Source organism: Brassica napus, chromosome C8 (genome assembly GCF_020379485.1).
Source record: "Brassica napus cultivar Da-Ae chromosome C8, Da-Ae, whole genome shotgun sequence".
NCBI lineage: Eukaryota > Viridiplantae > Streptophyta > Magnoliopsida > Brassicales > Brassicaceae > Brassica > Brassica napus.
Window position 1 is genome coordinate 46,162,687 of NC_063451.1, and position 17,421 is coordinate 46,180,107.

General features: G+C 32.8%; 3 protein-coding genes and 1 long non-coding RNA gene across 4 annotated transcripts; 2 read left to right on the top strand and 2 right to left on the bottom strand.

Annotated features, from left to right (window-relative positions):
• Window positions 1–126: 126 nt before the first annotated feature.
• LOC106413920 lies at window positions 127–1,249 on the bottom strand. Its single transcript, XR_001282707.3, has 3 exons — window positions 1,085–1,249; window positions 785–935; window positions 127–692 (listed from the first exon to the last, which is right to left on the bottom strand). It is a non-coding gene; the product is annotated as an uncharacterized LOC106413920 (long non-coding RNA).
• A 6,202-nt stretch (window positions 1,250–7,451) lies between these two features.
• Window positions 7,452–9,618, top strand: LOC106415812 (fructose-bisphosphate aldolase-lysine N-methyltransferase, chloroplastic). Its single transcript, XM_013856611.3, has 6 exons — window positions 7,452–7,974; window positions 8,059–8,087; window positions 8,233–8,444; window positions 8,525–8,647; window positions 8,723–9,127; window positions 9,225–9,618. The coding sequence occupies exons 1-6, from the start codon at window positions 7,496–7,498 to the stop codon at window positions 9,432–9,434; spliced, it is 1,458 nt and encodes a 485-aa protein (XP_013712065.1). The 5' UTR covers window positions 7,452–7,495; the 3' UTR covers window positions 9,435–9,618.
• A 254-nt stretch (window positions 9,619–9,872) lies between these two features.
• On the top strand, window positions 9,873–10,937 carry LOC106415596 (transmembrane emp24 domain-containing protein p24delta7). The gene is made up of 4 exons (XM_013856348.3): window positions 9,873–10,153; window positions 10,235–10,444; window positions 10,518–10,594; window positions 10,664–10,937. Exons 1-4 carry the CDS (start codon window positions 9,947–9,949, stop codon window positions 10,806–10,808), a joined length of 639 nt encoding a protein of 212 aa, XP_013711802.1. The 5' UTR covers window positions 9,873–9,946; the 3' UTR covers window positions 10,809–10,937.
• On the bottom strand, window positions 10,906–13,765 carry LOC106415597 (integrin-linked protein kinase 1-like). Its single transcript, XM_048765280.1, has 11 exons — window positions 13,182–13,765; window positions 13,017–13,091; window positions 12,647–12,763; window positions 12,406–12,500; window positions 12,164–12,284; window positions 11,991–12,070; window positions 11,855–11,914; window positions 11,651–11,772; window positions 11,482–11,567; window positions 11,285–11,400; window positions 10,906–11,199 (listed from the first exon to the last, which is right to left on the bottom strand). Exons 1-11 carry the CDS (start codon window positions 13,497–13,499, stop codon window positions 11,073–11,075), a joined length of 1,317 nt encoding a protein of 438 aa, XP_048621237.1. The 5' UTR covers window positions 13,500–13,765; the 3' UTR covers window positions 10,906–11,072.
• Window positions 13,766–17,421: the final 3,656 nt, after the last annotated feature.

Genomic DNA, 17,421 nt, shown 5'->3' on the forward strand with positions numbered 1-17,421 from the left:
ATTATATGTGCATCACGTACGCATACGCCTTATCCTAGTCTTCTTTGTTTCTTTCTCTTTTTCAAATTTTGAAAATGACTTGGAAAGGAATACTCTTGTTGAAAAGTCAGGTTTTAAAATTTGTGGTAGTGTTGAGCAAGACCAAAGTTGGATAATAATATTTTTTCCTCAGTTTGAAGGGAAAACAAACATACAGTCTGAAAGCAAATCCTTAACAAGCTAGATTGGGCTCACTAGAGCTTTATTGAAAGTAGATATAAAAATAGCTCATAAAAATGTTCCTAGTTTCAATCTCTTACTCAGAGAGACATCTTGATCGTTCCTGCGTCCCCCTTGAGCCTTCTTCAGTCATGTGGTCTTTTAATTTGCAGTTCCGTATTTGTAAAACTCCATCCAACATCTCTTCTTCCACGGGATGTGTCTTGCCTACTATCACAAGACAATGCAACGGTGCTCCACAATCAACACTCTCCAATTGCTTAATCGTCCCCGAAAGTATCTTCTGGTCCGCAGCGCCAAGCCTCGCAAAACCCACACACTCTGTCTCTTCAGAGTACACAGAATCTCCACGCTTCTGCTCAACTTCCAGCAGCTGCTCATACTGTTTCTTCCCTCCTCTGCAAAGAGACTCGAAAGTAGGCTCCTTCACTCGTTTCTTAGCTCTAACAACAAGATCGCTATGCGTTGTAGCTCTGCAACAAACAAACAAAAACACACAAAAACAAAACAATTCAGACAGTATCTAACTAACTAAACGACACCGTCTAACTAGATTCAACATTACCCAAAGGGATCACCGATTCACCAACAACGAGAAAAGCGATATTTTCTGAGATTTCTTGACGGCCTCGAGTCCTCTCAGGGTTATGTCGCTTTCGTCTCCTAAACCTAAACCTATGATGTACAACATCTTCTCCTTCTCTTCTGTCTTGAACCTTAACACATGAATCAAGCACTCAAATCAGGTAATTGAGGAAGAGTTGAGCTTTATAAGATTAAAAGCTTCAGCCTTTAGTTAACAATTGATCAACTAAATCTAACACAAAGACAAATCTATCAGCAACATAAGTGAGTTTAGGTTTACCTGGTGATGTTCGCAGAGAGCCTGGGTTGGAGAAGTGTTGGAGACGATTGGATTTTGGACCTTTTTAACTTTATTTACTTTCTACTATACTCTAAAACTTACTAATATCATATTATAACTATATTTAATTAGTACTTATGTTTTTATTATATTTATAAATCTAAATAGTAAACACCAATGACTAAAGTGGGTTTTCCTTATAGTTTGTACTAAGAGGACAAAGATTAGTAAAATTATTCTAAAAGGACAATAGCTAAGTTTTTTTTGTTCCTTATTTCCATATTTTCCTTCTTTTTTTAAAGGTATTTCATATCACCGAAAAAGTATAAGATTCTTTTAAATACTAAACCCAAATCCAAATATAAACTATAATATATATTTATAATGTTTAACCCACCCACGACCCCTTAGTAAAAAAGACAATTCTCTCACATACATTTTTTTAAGTTTTTGTCACAAAAATATATTTCAAAATCTAAAGTGACCAAAATAGCATTTTTTATTTTGAAAATTTTAAATTTTATTTTATTTTTAAAATTTGAAATCCTATCCCCTAAACTCTGCTTCTCAACTCTAAACCCAAAACCCTAAACTCTAAACCCTAAATCCTAAATCCTAAATTTCACCCCTTAACTCTAAACCCTAATGTCTAGATTAATTAATCCTATGGATATAAGTGTATATTTACTTCTTTTGATAAAACATTTAAGTCTATTTTGGTCATTTTTATTTTTAAAATCTATATTTATGACAAAAACATTTTTAGGTTCTGTCCTAGAAAAATTTTCTAATAAAAAACCGACCGCAAATTTTAAATACTAAACCATAATACTAAACTCACCCCAAATGTTCTATTCCATTTTGTGATAAGTAAATATTATATTTCATGTATCCAAAGTAGTATAATATTATAACAATTAACATAATCCTTAAATACTAAACAGTATTCGAGTCCTCCTAGATACTAAATCCTAAACTCCAAAGTTGAAATCCAAACTCAAATGTAAAATATGATTTATAGTTATAATATTTTAAATAAAATTAAGATATGAAAATAGTATATAATATTTTGTACTATTAAATTATACTATCTAAAATGGAAAGAAGAATATGCTTCTGAACTAAATACATTTGTGTGGTTGAAAAAGAGATGACGTCAACAACTTCAGATAGATACATAATTTAATTTGTTTTACTTTGAAGGTTTTGCCGGTTACGAACAAGGATAATATGGTAATATTATATAAAATGCATGTGATACAGTGAAAAGATAGGATTTTTGTCCATAGAGTGAATTATAATTTTATTGAACGTGATACACGATGCAATTTCCCAAATAAAATCAATTGCTTTATATTCTAATAATTATAATTATATATTATTCAGTACTCTATACAATTTCAAATATAAATAGATGCTTCTTATATTGGTTATTTTTTACTACATTTCTTCGGGGACGAAACTGAACAATGCCTCAATTTAGGCTTAAATAACTCGTCGCAAGCGTATGCAAAATTCCCCTTTTTTTTTGAGAAAGAGCTTCAAGAATTTAAAAATTCGTTGAGGGATATATCTAATTAGTAGGAGTAAATATACCATTATTTTATAAGTATTTTTTCATATTCGTCATATTCTCTATAACTTTAATGAATTTGTTTACTTGTCATCTTTTCCATAAATTGAATTTGGTTATTTGTCTTCTTCTCCATAGTTTTAGTGAATTTTATTACTTGTCATCTTATATATGATTTTAGAATAAATTACTAGTTTAATTAATATTATTATTTAAAATTTTATTTTAACATATATATTTATTTTGATATTTAAGATAATTAATAAATATTAACCTATTCTACAGATTTATATATTATTGTTTAAAAAATAATAATATGTAATCATCATGATATTTAGAACATTCAATTAATAAATAAATATTAACAATTGATATTAACAATATATACCGATAATATCATCTAATATTTAGTGACTAGTAATATAACCAGTTTCTCTGATTCTTATTGAAAATATTGATCCAAATAAAAATTAAAAATTATATATAAGTATACTAATTTATTTTAATTAATCGGTTTCTCCGGTTCATTCAGTTTATATACTGAATCATATCCATATACTGTATTTTTTTAAAATAATATTCATTCAGTTTATTTGATACTACCAAATCTAAACTATTTTTTCTATTTCGGTTTCGTTCGGTTTTAAATGGTTCGAGTTTACCGGATAGAACATTCCACTATTGTTATTTTGTTGACGTTTTATGGGTTCTAATTGTTTATAATCCTTTCAATGCCACTAGATGTCTTTTCAGTCCAAATACAATAAATGTTAATTTCAAACTCAACTTTCCTAATTTGATTATTAATATAGAAAAAATGATCTAAAATCCACATCTCATAAATAAAACTATGAAACAAAATATTATAATTTAATTTGATTACCAATATGAATACTGAAGTTTTATAATTTGTAATATTAATTTAAAATTTGTATCTAATTTAATAATTTTTAATAAAAACATTATAATTATTATGATTTGTTTTGAATTTTTATAATTTTTTTATAATTTTTAATACTTTTATATTTTCTTGATTTTATATTTAATTTATTAATAAAATAATTTAATTTTTTGGTATTTTTGTAAATTTTTAGTGACTTTTATGATTTGTTTGAATTTTTTCATAATTTCTGTATTTTATTTTTATTTTATTAAAAAAGATAATTTTAATTTTTTGTGATTTTTTTTTGATTTTTTGTGAATTTTAGTGATTTTTATGAGTTGTTTTGAATTTTTTTATGAATTTTTATATTTTCTGTATTTTTATATTTATTTTACTAATAAAATAGTTTTATAAAAAATCAAAAAAAATTAGAAATCGACACTTCATCGATTTTGAACAGTACCGATAATCATTTTGACTTAATGTACAAGTAAGTGAGATTGAAAAGTAAGTGAGATTGAAGATTTGTTTTGATGCAAGTATCACTTTAAAGATTTAAAATGCTTGTGAAATATTTTCAGAGTTTAAAGTGTAAGTGACTATCATTTTGAAGGTTTTTTACGCGGTTTTAGTAGTAACATCAGTTATCAATTTATCAGCATTTTTAATTGAGTCAATTAGCTAGAAATCTATAAAGAAGTTAGAAATTTGAAAACTACCCAAAATAGTAAATGCGTAGGAACTACAGTACATAAATAATATGTGCAATTACTTTTAGAACCCTCTGGTAAGAATTGTACGATTTCTAAAAGTAAATAAAATTTTCATTTTCTCTTTCATTATCGTTTTCTTCTTTCCCATCTTCTTCCTTTGTTTTTTTTCTTTTTTTTTCCGATGAATCTAAAAAATTGAAGAAGATGTGTTCCAGATAATGATCTACATAATTACTGGTCACACACACACACATTCACTAAATTCTGAACTTACTTTCATGTAATACAAAAACAGTTTTCTTCAGGACAAACGCCACGGGATCTTTGCTCGGTTTGTGCGCAAACTAGTTCTGAGACTGAGTCGTATTGATCGTCTTAAGGAGTGACCCAAAGAATCTTCGAACAAAAGAGGAACGAAAAAGTTGAACTCCGCGAGGTAGAACTCATATTAAGGGGCTGTATTCAATTGACGGTTTCAGTGATTTGTGTCAAAATGACAAATCCACTGTTATTGAAACATGAATTTTAAAAACTCATTTAAAATCCAGTGTTATTGAACTTGACATTTTATAAAATATTCTGAAATCCACTATTATTGAAAATATTTGAATTTGTGGAGTTTTAAAGTTTTCAAGTGATTTTACAGTGTTTGGGTGGAGTTTCTTAGTTAAAAAAAAATAAAACTCAAATCTCATGGTTTTAGGTGATATTCTAGAGTGGTTTAACAAAAATCATTTTATTCTCTGCAATTCCTTAAAATCATCTAAAACCTTATTAAAAGTCAAATCACCTCAAATTTTAGATTAAATACATCCCCAGTATTTGATAAACATGTCCATAAAATTGAAATAAATATTAGAATTAATTCCAGATATGATATCATGGAAAAATTAATTGGTATACAATACTATACATATATTAGCCGTCTAACAATGAATTTACAAATCTAAACCGAAAATAAACTGTTATAAATTAGTAGATATAATGGATAAATAAATTGTTACATATTATTAAATATGTTAGTCGTGTAATAATAAATTTTAGCGGTTAATTTTTAAATACAAAAAAAACTAATTGTTACTACATTACAATCTTTTAAAATATTTCACAATAGATATGGTGGATAAATTAATTAGTATACAACATTATATATATATATTAGCCGTTGAATACTGAATTTAAAAGACTAAACCAAAAAATAAATTGTTATAAAATATTAGATATGCCAGATAAATATTTTTTATATATAGTTAAATATGTTAGCCATATAACAATGAAGTTAAAAATTAATTCAAAATTACATGTAAAATATATAAAATGTTAAATGATATTAAATATGTTATCGGGTTAAAAATTGAAAAAGACTGTTATATGCTATTAGATATATTTCCGTTTTTTAAAGAAATGTAAAACTTATTTAAAATATATCCGGCTAGAATCTGTGTGTTAACCCACTTGATTTTGTTTACGAAGATTGATTACATAGCCAAAAAATGAAGGCGATTTATGATGGTGCATATAAGTACACGTTGCTGAAAATAGTTGTGATGTGGTCCATGCGGCTGGAAACTATATAGTTTTTTGGTTTTTCCGCTTTCCAACTGTGCAAGAGAGAGAGAAATTAGTGTTTCATATTTAATTTAAGCAATAGGAACAACATAGTAATTGCAACTTAAAAAAACCGTGGGGAAACAACTAAAATGTGTATATACCTAAATATAGTATAATACTTGTGTGTACTGCAAATACTCTTTTTAATTTGGGTTTGTGAAGAAAGATAATAATGAATAGATACATATATATTTGGCAAAAGAAGAAAAGTAAGAAAATTAATTGGAAAATCATGATTTTGTTGACCAATCCCTGAGGTTGTGTTGGGTGGATTTTGTTGTTTTCATGAGAAAAGTTGTCAGACTTTTTTTTTATTTCAGTCATATAATGTGGGGGGAACAAAAACATGTACTTAAGATTTTTTCTTCTTGAACTTTGAGAAGTATAAATTGAATTTTCTTTATTGGGGTCACATATATAAAGTTAATATTTTCATTAAATAATACAGTATATAGTATTATAACAAAAAAAATTATATGAATTAGCGGGGTTTATGAAAATTTAAACACAAACTAGTGAGGTCAAAAACTGATTTAAACCCATTATTTTGTTAATTTTAAACAACCATACAGTAGAAATAATTTATTTATCAAATTCATAAGAATCAGGTGATCTTACTATACTTTTCTTGCCTTCATCCCTGAGTATAAGTCAATCATAAATATTTAAATTCAGCATCGAACTATATAAACTTACAGTTTTTAATAACTTGCCATTGCTTTTAGAGCATTACTGAATTATCACTTATCAATTATAACGTCAATAGTAATACAATTTTCAGCTAAGTATCTTAGACATATAATGCTAACAGTTTAACTAAATTTTAATTATAGAAGCTAAATCAGTTATATAATAAAAAGTTATTTAACTTGTTATACTTCTTAAAACATCTAAAAGAGAATGGTCTCTTTTTTCTTCTTTTCGTATATTCTAATAACAATATTTTTTATTTTAAAAAAATACGCTCAGTTATCATGTTTTACCCACGTACGTCTTCTTTATCTTTTGTTGTTTTGTATTTCCAAAATTTTAAGTCAAAATTATAAATTTAAGAAACTAAGGGATGATTGGTATCTTTCGAAATCAATAAATCTCTATTACTTGGGATATTGAAAATTACGATCATTGTGCACAATGGTCAACTTTCTACATCTGTAGCACAAAAAACTACATCTTAAATTTTACAATAAACAAATAAAATCTACAATAAAATGAAAACTATAACAGCAACCAAGTCATGGCCTAATTAACAGGTGAAACAGTCACGTTGTCTAAATTTGACGATTTTTTTAATATAAAGAAAACAAGTATTGATTTTCCACTGTCAACATTACCACACAAACAAACACACTTGGAAAAAGGGATAATATTCAAATGTGTTTGTATGTGTTCAAAAAAAAAAAAAAAAAAAATTCAAATGTGTTTGTAATTTCCAGTTGTATGACTAAAGTTGACTTGGGATTTTGGACTTGTCAATCAATTAACAATAGTATTTACTTGTCGAGTACATCTTTAAAATATCTGTACAGAAATTGGGCCTCATTAATGGGCTTTTTATATTAGATTTTCCTATCTGTGATATAATTATTATTATCCACTCAACACTCTCTACCCGCCAATAGAAAACAACCATGACAGCCTCCGTCACCGTCGCGACGGGTTTTCTCCGTTCACCGTCAGTCTCAAAGTCTCAAAACACTTCCTTTCTCTTCACTCGTCAGAGAATCCTCCTGCCGAAGAAATCTTCGGTGAGACCCATTTCAGCTTCGACCTCAGAGCTGCCGGAGAACGTTCGGAGCTTCTGGAAGTGGCTCGGAGACCAAGGAGTCGTCTCCGCCAAATCCGCCGCGGAGCCCGCGGTGGTGCCTGAAGGTCTGGGACTTGTGGCCCGGCGCGATATCGGGAGAAACGAGGTCGTTTTGGAGATTCCCAAGCGGTTGTGGATAAGCCCGGAGACCGCGGCGGCTTCAAAGATCGGAGCTTTATGCGGCGGGTTGAAGCCGTGGGTTTCGGTTGCTCTGTTTTTGATCAGAGAGAAGTATGATGAAGATTCTGCATGGAGAGTTTATCTCGACGTTCTTCCTGAGTCTACTGACTCCACCATCTTCTGGTGGGTTTTGTCCTTGTCTGCACTATTATCATTAGCTTTCTTTATAGCTGTCTAAACTTGTCTGATGAAATGTCTCCAGTACAGGTCAGAAGAGGAGCTTGCTGAGCTCAAAGGTTCCATCTTTTTACCCATTTGCTCTTCTCATTTCCTTAGTTAGATCATTTGAGTGTAGTTCTCAATCTGCAATGCCTGATCAGTTGTATCACTAGTAGTGGCTGATAAGTTAACCCTAAGAGTGGTTTCTCTTGTTTGGCTTAGGGACTCAACTGTTGAGCAACACACTGGGTGCGAAAGAGTATCTAGAGAATGAGATCTCGAAACTGGAACAAGAGATACTAAAGCCCAACAAAGATATGTTCCCATCCGGCATAACACTTGATGACTTTATCTGGGCGTTTGGGATTCTCAGGTCGAGAGCTTTTTCTCGCCTCCGTGGCCAAGACCTTGTCTTGATCCCTCTTGCTGATTTGGTAAAGCCTCCCACCTTGTATACAACTAACCAAAGACAATGATGCTTCATCCACTTGCTATAATGTTTTCTTTTCAACAGATAAACCATAACCCTGAGATAACTACAGAAGATTATGCATATGAGATCAAAGGAGCTGGCCTCTTCTCTAGAGATCTCTTGTTCTCCTTGAAATCCCCTGTTTATGTCAAAGCAGGTGGGCAGGTAAGCTTCAACCACTCTTACTTATATACTTTAACCCCTCAAAGAGCGTACCATCTGGACCATCTCTTTCCACAGGTATACATTCAGTATGATGTGAACAAAAGCAATGCAGAACTTGCTCTGGACTATGGTTTTGTGGAATCAAACCCAAACCGGAACTCATACACTTTAACAATCGAGATACCAGAGTCAGACCCGTTCTTTGGGGATAAGTTGGATATCGCTGAGACTAACGGGATGGCTGAGACCGGTTACTTTGACATAGTAGAAGGCCAGTCTCTTCCTGCAGGGATGCTTCAGTACATTCGCCTTGTGGCGCTTGGCGGTTCAGATGCTTTCTTGTTGGAATCTATCTTCAATAACACAATATGGGGCCATCTTGAGTTGCCTGTAAGTCGTTCCAACGAGGAACTTATATGCCGTGTTGTCAGAGATGCCTGCAAGTATGCCTTGTCTGGTTTTGCTACCACCATTGAAGAGGTAGTATATATATATATGTTTGAACTCTTAACTTCTCATGTCTTTGTAAGCTACTTAGCATCATTTTCATGATTTGTCTTTTGTTGTCTTTTTGCAGGATGAGAAGCTTCTGGAAGAAGGGAAGCTTGATCCGAGGATGGAACTGGCTATCAAGGTAAGGATTGGTGAGAAGAAGGTGCTTCAGCAAATCGACCAAATATTTAAGGATAGGGAGCTTGAGCTTGATGTGCTAGAGTATTACCAAGAGAGAAGGCTCAAAGATCTTGGTTTGGTTGGTGAGCAAGGGGAGATCATCTTCTGGGAATGAGAATTAGCTTATGGCTCGTATAGCTTTACAGAACAAAACTCAGGGACAGAAAGAAAATCTTTACTGAATCAGCATTGAGACAGAAGAGTTGAGAGAGACGAGACCACCATCTGTATGTTAGGCTATTGCCAAAACCGCCCTTTTTTTGGGAAATTTCCGTAAGATGAGACATAATCTTGTTTTACTTGCATCTTAACTTAAGTTAAAAAAAATTGATCAAAATTTTTTTGAAGTAAAAACAAATAAATCAAGATCAGCAACTATGCAGTAAGAATTTAGCAAAAAATATTACAAAATTTATCTGAAGATAAAGTCCAACATTATTATTGGGCCTTAATTCTATAAGCCCACTGTTGTTTAGGCCTAAAGCTAATCCACGTGTTACGACGAATGAAACACTTACGCGTGGCACTGCACGTGTTGACTTTCTTTGTCTTCTTCATTAGCCAGAGACAACGAACACATAGAAACTCGTCAAATCGATCTCTCCGTCTCTCAACATCATAGCAGCCATGGATCATCGTCGGAGCTCAATTGTACTACTAATCCTCTCAATCCTATCTCCAGCGACTCTCTCCATGCGCTACGAGCTACTCTCGGGCCACACGAAATGCATCTCCGAGGAGATTCACGCCAACGCAATGTCCGTGGGAAAGTACAGCATCGTAAACCCTAACGAAGATCATCCTCTCCCCGATTCCCACAAGATCACCGTCAGGGTAACAACAAATACATTCCGAATAATCTCATCGTCATTTTAAGTATTATATGCAAAATGTGTTTGGTGTGTGTGTGTATAGGTGACGTCACCGCAAGGAACGGCGTATCACGAGGCGGACGGAGTGAGTACGGGACAGTTCTCGTTAACAGCTGTTGAAACGGGAGATTACATAACTTGCATCTCAGCCGTTGATCACAAACCGGAGACGATGATGACCATTGATTTTGATTGGAGGTCGGGGATTCATACCAAGGACTGGTCTAATGTGGCTAAGAAGAGCCAAGTCGAAGTAAAGTCAAACTAAACTCATTACAGAGTGTTCTTAAAGATTGTTTCTTTTAATCTTGATTTTATTTGGGTAGATGATGGAGTTTGAGGTTAAGAAGCTATTCGACACTGTTACATCCATCCATGATGAGATGTTTTATCTCAGGGACAGGTAAACTTTACACGAACCAATAGAATGGTTCAAGGCTCAAAGACATATCGTGTTGTGGTATGTTTGCAGGGAAGAAGAGATGCAGGAACTGAACAGAGCCACAAACACGAAGATGGCATGGTTTAGTTTTCTGTCGCTTGGAGTTTGTTTATCAGTTGCTGGACTTCAGTTTTGGCACTTGAAGACTTTCTTCCAGAAGAAGAAGCTCATCTGAAGACTCATTACCATCTAATATACACAACTATATTCATTTTCGTTAAAGCATTATATGATCTTAACATCTCAGTGACCTGCAAACTCAATCCAGCCCATGGAAAAAACCAAAGCCCTTTTTTTTTCGTCACACCCTTTCTAGTCGTGTAATGTGAAACAAATGAAAAGAGGAAAACAAATAAACAATCTTTACAAAAGGGACAAGAAACATAGAATAGGAATAGGCAAACATAATGTTAATCTCATGTTTGGATTTGGTGTGTATTTATGAAGTGAATAAGCCCCAGTGGTGATCAGAAGGAAGAGTTTCCTTGATCTTTTCAAGTCTCTTGAGGATGTCCAGAAACGATGGTCTCTGGTTCATGTCTGCGTCCCAGCACTTCACTATCAACCTGTCAGAAAAATTAACTGGTTAGGTTTATATCGGTAAGACTATAACCGGTGTGCATAGGGGGCCACATAGGTTGTTTTGCTTACTCTCTTAAATCAGGTGTGCATCCTTTGGAACGGAAAGTTGGTCTGTGTCCATCTGATACATGTTTAGCTGCTTCATACGGCTCGTAGTTCGCAAACGGTGGCTCTCCTTCAAGCATCTGGATACAATGTGGTAATGAAATTAAGGTTAAGAGTTTGTAGAGAGACAGAGATTTTCTTGTAGTTAGAGATGTTAGTACCTCGTAGAGTATCATAGCAAAGGAGAAGACATCGACTTTCTTGTCGTATTTTCTATGCTTGAATACTTCAGGAGCCATATACCGGTCTGGTTTGTTGCAGGTAACAAAGGGGGTGAAGCTAGAGTAAAAAAGAAAGACAATGTAGGTTTTAATATAGAACAACACTTACAGCTTCCGGTTTCGCCAGTCATTTTGTAAACATCATGAGAGTTTTGAACCTTTATGAGCTTACTAAGACCAAAGTCTCCAACTTTCAAGTGGTCTGCACTCGAATTAACCAGAAGAACGTTCCTGCAAAATATAACATGCAAGAACCGGTTTTACAAATTAGCAAATTTAAAATACAACCGAGGAGCTATGCAATTTTAGTTACCTTGGTTTAAGATCTCGGTGAATGATAACATTAGGCTCATTGTGAAGATATGTCATTCCTCTGTTAGCAACAAATTAAAAAGAAAATAAAAATACAAATTTTCACATAATATCTCAAATGGTAAGATTCAAAGTACCTAGCGATATCCAAGGCAAAGTTGACAGCAATAGCTGGAGTAAGACCACCCTTTTCTTTGAGGTACTGATGAAGATCTCCCTGTGACAAAAATAGATTTTAATCATATCTAGTTTTAAACATGGTGAAAACATTGCAGAGATAAAAAAAACAGAGGATAGTGGAAAGAGTTACCCCGCGTAAGTATTCAGTTATTAACATAAGAGGCTTTCTTTCGGTTACAGCTCCTAAGAACTGCACTATATTGGGATGGCGAAGCTTAACTAGCAAATCAACCTCATGCCTGAAGTCCTGACTGTATCAAAGCAAATACGAAACACAAGAATCTTAGGAGAGACTGTTACCATGGTGTGGGCTAAAATCCGTTGACGAAACTCATCTGCTAATAGCAAAGAGAGAGAGAGATAACAACTTACATAACAAGTCTATCATCTGATAGAGACGGAAGAATACGTTTAACAGCTACTGGTGTTCCTCTCCAATAAGCTTTCACAATCTCACCAAAGGAACCCTGACAAAAAAAAAATGTGACCAACCTCCCAATTAGTCCAAAGAAAGCCACTACATGAGCTCCATTGCATTGAACTAAACACGGATGACACTAAACTCAAAACTATTGATTACTAAGATCAGAACTTGGTTTCAAATTAAACAAACCTTTCCAATCATGGCGGCATTAGAGAAATCCAGCTCAGCAGGTTCAATTTCCCAGTCACATTTCTTTGGAATTGGTGGTTGCACAGGCTTTGGTTCAAAATGACTCCCGTTTTGACCCTGCATACAGAATTTAATCAGCCACGTTCAAAGACTAACAAATCCACACACACACACACAGAAAATGTCTCTTTAAATCTCTGAACACAAGTACACCAAACAACACTGCATTTAAACAGCTATTTCAAAGAGAGATGAAATTTTCTAAATTATTCAGTAATCTTTTAATATTCCATACCAATTAGTACATTAAGAATAAAACCTCTAAATAATCTGAAGCTAAAGAAGATCACAGAGAAATTCAAGAACTCACATAAGATAAACCGCCATGAGACTTCAGCAGCTCAATCATTTTCTGCTTCCTAGCACCTTCTGCATCAGCCAGAGGCTTCAAACAAACAACCAACACAACATTCAGATCAAAGGTTCCCAAAAACAAAGAATTACAATAAAGAAAAAAGAAAAAAGAAACACTTACAGTGTTCTTCCACCTGTCCTGAGCGTTCACATCAGCACCAAACTCAATCAGACAGTTAACAACATCGATCCACCCATGAAGCGACGCCACGTGGAGAGGCGTCCGCTTGTCGTAGTCTCTAGCGTGAACCAGAGACGGATCCTCCTCCAGTAACTTCCGAACTGCAGCCGCGTCGTTCTGGTGCGCGTGCCACAGGATCAGAGACGTTCTGCTCACGCGCGCCTTCTCCTTCTGTTTGTCGTACCCAGCGCTCGTTCCCGCAGCGGAAACGGCTTGTTCGCCGCCGTCTCCAGCCGCCGACGACGAATCGGAGCTCATCTGAAGCGTAAAGATGAGATTTTTTGGAAAAAGGGTTTCGATTAAAGTGGCTTGATTGCTTGAATTCTGGATTTTTTTTAATGGATTTTGCTTCTTTGGGTAATTGAGGAATCGATTCTTTTACAGTGGAGATGATGACGATGAAGAAGCTTGTAGCTTGTTCTCTTGTGTGAACGTCGCCGTTAACTTAGCCGTCAAGTTGGAGACTTTTTCCTCCGTCTATTTTAGTGAGTTTGTTAACTCTGTCACCGTTATCTCAGACTTTTTCTTTTGGTCTTTATATTTTAGTGGCAGACTCATTTCACATTTATTTATTCCCACTGGATTTTCATGTTTGTTGAGATATTTTTTTGAGTTTTATGAACAGTATATATTTGATAAAAAAAATGAACAATATATATTTAAATTATCTGTGTTTCAAAATATACATATCTAAGTTTCTTATAGCTTTATATTATTGCCTACAAACTACAGTAGAATCTGATGTTAATACTTACAAAGAACTATTCATATTTTGTCACAGTCACTTAAAACTGAAACGAAGAACTAGTCATATATATTTGAAGAACTAGTCATATTTGAAGAACTAAGTTAAGCTTTATATTATTGCCAATATGAATCATATTAATAAATGTTATGGTTCTTGGGTGTGAAGGGGACTAAGTCAACGATCCGGATAACATGGCATCACATCTATCACATGACTGCTATAAATATACACGCATATGCCTTTAGCATCTACTTTCATGTGATTAAAAAAGTCATTCATGTTGATATAAAATCAATGCACTAGATATAGCTTTTTAATTTGTTTTAATCAACTAATCATGTATAGACAACTATAAACACTCGCAAATGTTTGGCCAACTAGGTCTTGAAAAACAACTAAATTTTAATCCCTGAATTAGGAACACGTATATATTGCAAAAACGTATAGAGATTATACAAAAACTCACCTAATGATCGTTACTGACACTAACTAAGCAACTGTGTTTGCTCCAGCTTAGGGATAAGGTAAGCCATTCCAAGGGTTTAAGACGGGTTGGTCATCACCAAGCTGTGTAGATTCTTGTCCAGTGAACAGCTCGAGCAGCCTAGCTACAACTGTACAAGGCTCAATGTTATTAACGTGAAGCCATGACTAGTTCATGCATCGTTTAGCGAGCAACGCGTTGCAATAAGTCACCTTTTTCCTGCTTGGTGAACAACACGAAAACAAGTGTTGACGACAGTGCATACAAGCTGGTTGCTTAATTAGCATAACTGATGCTCTATTTTTCATGCATGCCAGAAGACCTGAAGTATCTTCATTAGCACAACCTCTTCTGATGCAAGACTTGTCACCTCAAATCGGCAGATTGTCACAGAATCAACTACCAAGTGCATGGCGTCTTCAATATTTGTAGTATTTTGACCAACTACATTCACACTAATTAGGATCTTGAAAATTGATGAGAAAGCAATGCTGGTAGATATATGGGCCACTATTTCAGTGGGCCTGTAGCAGGCTTGTAATTAATTGTCGCACAGTCCTTACCTTACTATATAAATTGCTTTGTATTCATAATAACACTTTTCTCATTTCAAACAAGATGGAAAACTAGGCCCGGGCGTTCGGATACCCGTCGGTATTCGGGTCAGGTTTTTTGGGTTATCAGATTTTCGGGTTTACGCTTCTAGGTCTCATACTAAAATTTTATTAGTACGGATTGGGTTCGGATAATAACACTTCGGGTTCGGTTCAAAATTGTATTGCATCATAAAACCCATAAAGTAATCATATATCGTACGGATTCGGGTTATATCGGTTCGGTTCGGATATAACCAAAATAAAAAAATAAAATTTTTGAAGTAAAACATAAAGAAAAACATCTAAATTAAATAAAAATTAATCTATCACATATAAAATTGATAAAATAACAATAAAATAACAATAAAATGTTAAATCAAGCATGAAAACAAACATCATTTGTAAACAATATGTATTGTGTTATAGAGAGTAGACTTTTTATTTCAATGAGTAAATTATAAAATACTTATTTATAACTAATTGTGTACTTAAATCATTTATTAGAATTTTTATATTTATTATTATATATAATATTACCACAAATATTGAATTTAATAATTGGAATACTTATATATATTTCAAAATATTTATATTGACTATTAATTTCGGATTTTTCGGGTTATCCGTTCGGTTTCGGTTAATAACACTTCGGGTTCGGATATTTTTTGTACCATCCTACAAGACCCGTTCGGATATTTTTACGTTTCGGGTCGGATAACGGGTCGGGTTTTTCGATTCGGGTTCGGTTCGGATTTCGGGTTCCGGATTTTATGCCCATGCCTATGGAAAACTAAAAGGAAATCGTATTAAATTCTACTATTAAAGAGTGTATGTCACAGAGTCACAGACAACTTGAACACACTTAGTATATATGCATTTAAATTCAGGCACAGTTGATTAGTTGAATGATTTTTTTTTTCTTTGCTGTTGTTGAGTGAGTTGGTTGCCTTCGCTCCTCCGGTTAGTGGGAGACAATACTTTCCTGAATCTTATATCCCAAATAATGATTAAATTTTAATTAATATGAAATTTTTCGACATAAACTATGTAAGGAAATAGTATACAATGAACTTTTTATATATCTCTACATTTATATAATCATAATATATTATGACTTATATTGGCTTGTCTGATTAGGTATTCTTGCAGCCGAATGACATGTCTCTTTCATGTTTAATTAGTGTCAAAAAATTGAAGAACCATTTAATAAAGTATAGCATGTAAAGTTGTCAGTCTATGATTTACAATATTCATGATATAACTACATAGCTACTTGCTAGATATATGAGTTGTGGAAATGGGTAAATGTTTAATGAGAAGTGATCATGTAGTCAGGTGAAAAACGAATGAGAAAAGTTTTGTAAACCAAAATTTATGTAATTTAGATATTCATATGATTCAGATCTGTAAAAGAACTTCGTATAGAGAGACTTTTGTTTTCATTTGACATACATCTAGGTATTTGGTATTTGAAAATGAAATTCAATATCAAACCAATAATCGTTAGACATCAACCCCTAGATTTATAGACATTTAAATAATGTGGACTAAAGTTGGCAAATGGCAATGTTCTCTGAGGTCTACACACGTTCAAGTATTTGTCTGGAACGTATCTGCTCTTGTATTTTTATATACAGAAACTTATATGATATATTTGGTATCCACCCAACTGCACCGTTTCTGTTTTAAGAAGTATTCAGAATATTATGTAAACTAATTAGACAATAATCGAGATTTATAGTTTAGTTTTCTCTACTGTAGTATACTTATTGTGTTACTGTTACTGTCTAAAGTTAATCGCGTGTATAGGAGGTAAAAATGATTAATATCTAAATCATATTTAATATTTCCTCTCTTTCAAAATACATGAAAGTTTTAAGATTGTTCACAACTATTAAAAAACTTATTTTTTATTTAAAATATCATTAAAATATAAATTAAAAGTTATTCAAACAATCACAAAACATATTACAAAATATCATTGGTTACATAGTTTTTGATAAATTAAAAAAGTGCATTGATATATGAAAACATCATCTATTTTGAAACATCAAAAACTTCCTAAAATATCATCTATTTTGAAACAGAGGGAGTATTAATTATCTGAACTTTTATGAAAAAATTTCATGTTTACCACTTTCATGGTATCATTTTTCATCTTTACCACCACTAAAATGACATTTTCAAAAATATTTTCTTCATTAAGTGGCAAAAAACTCTTATGCCCGTGTTCTCTATATATATAATAAATCACTTTTTAAATAAAAATAAAAAAAATCATTTTTTATGTTTTCAAATTATATTTTTTTAAATTTGAATTTTTTATAATTTTTTTTTTGATTTTTTTTAATT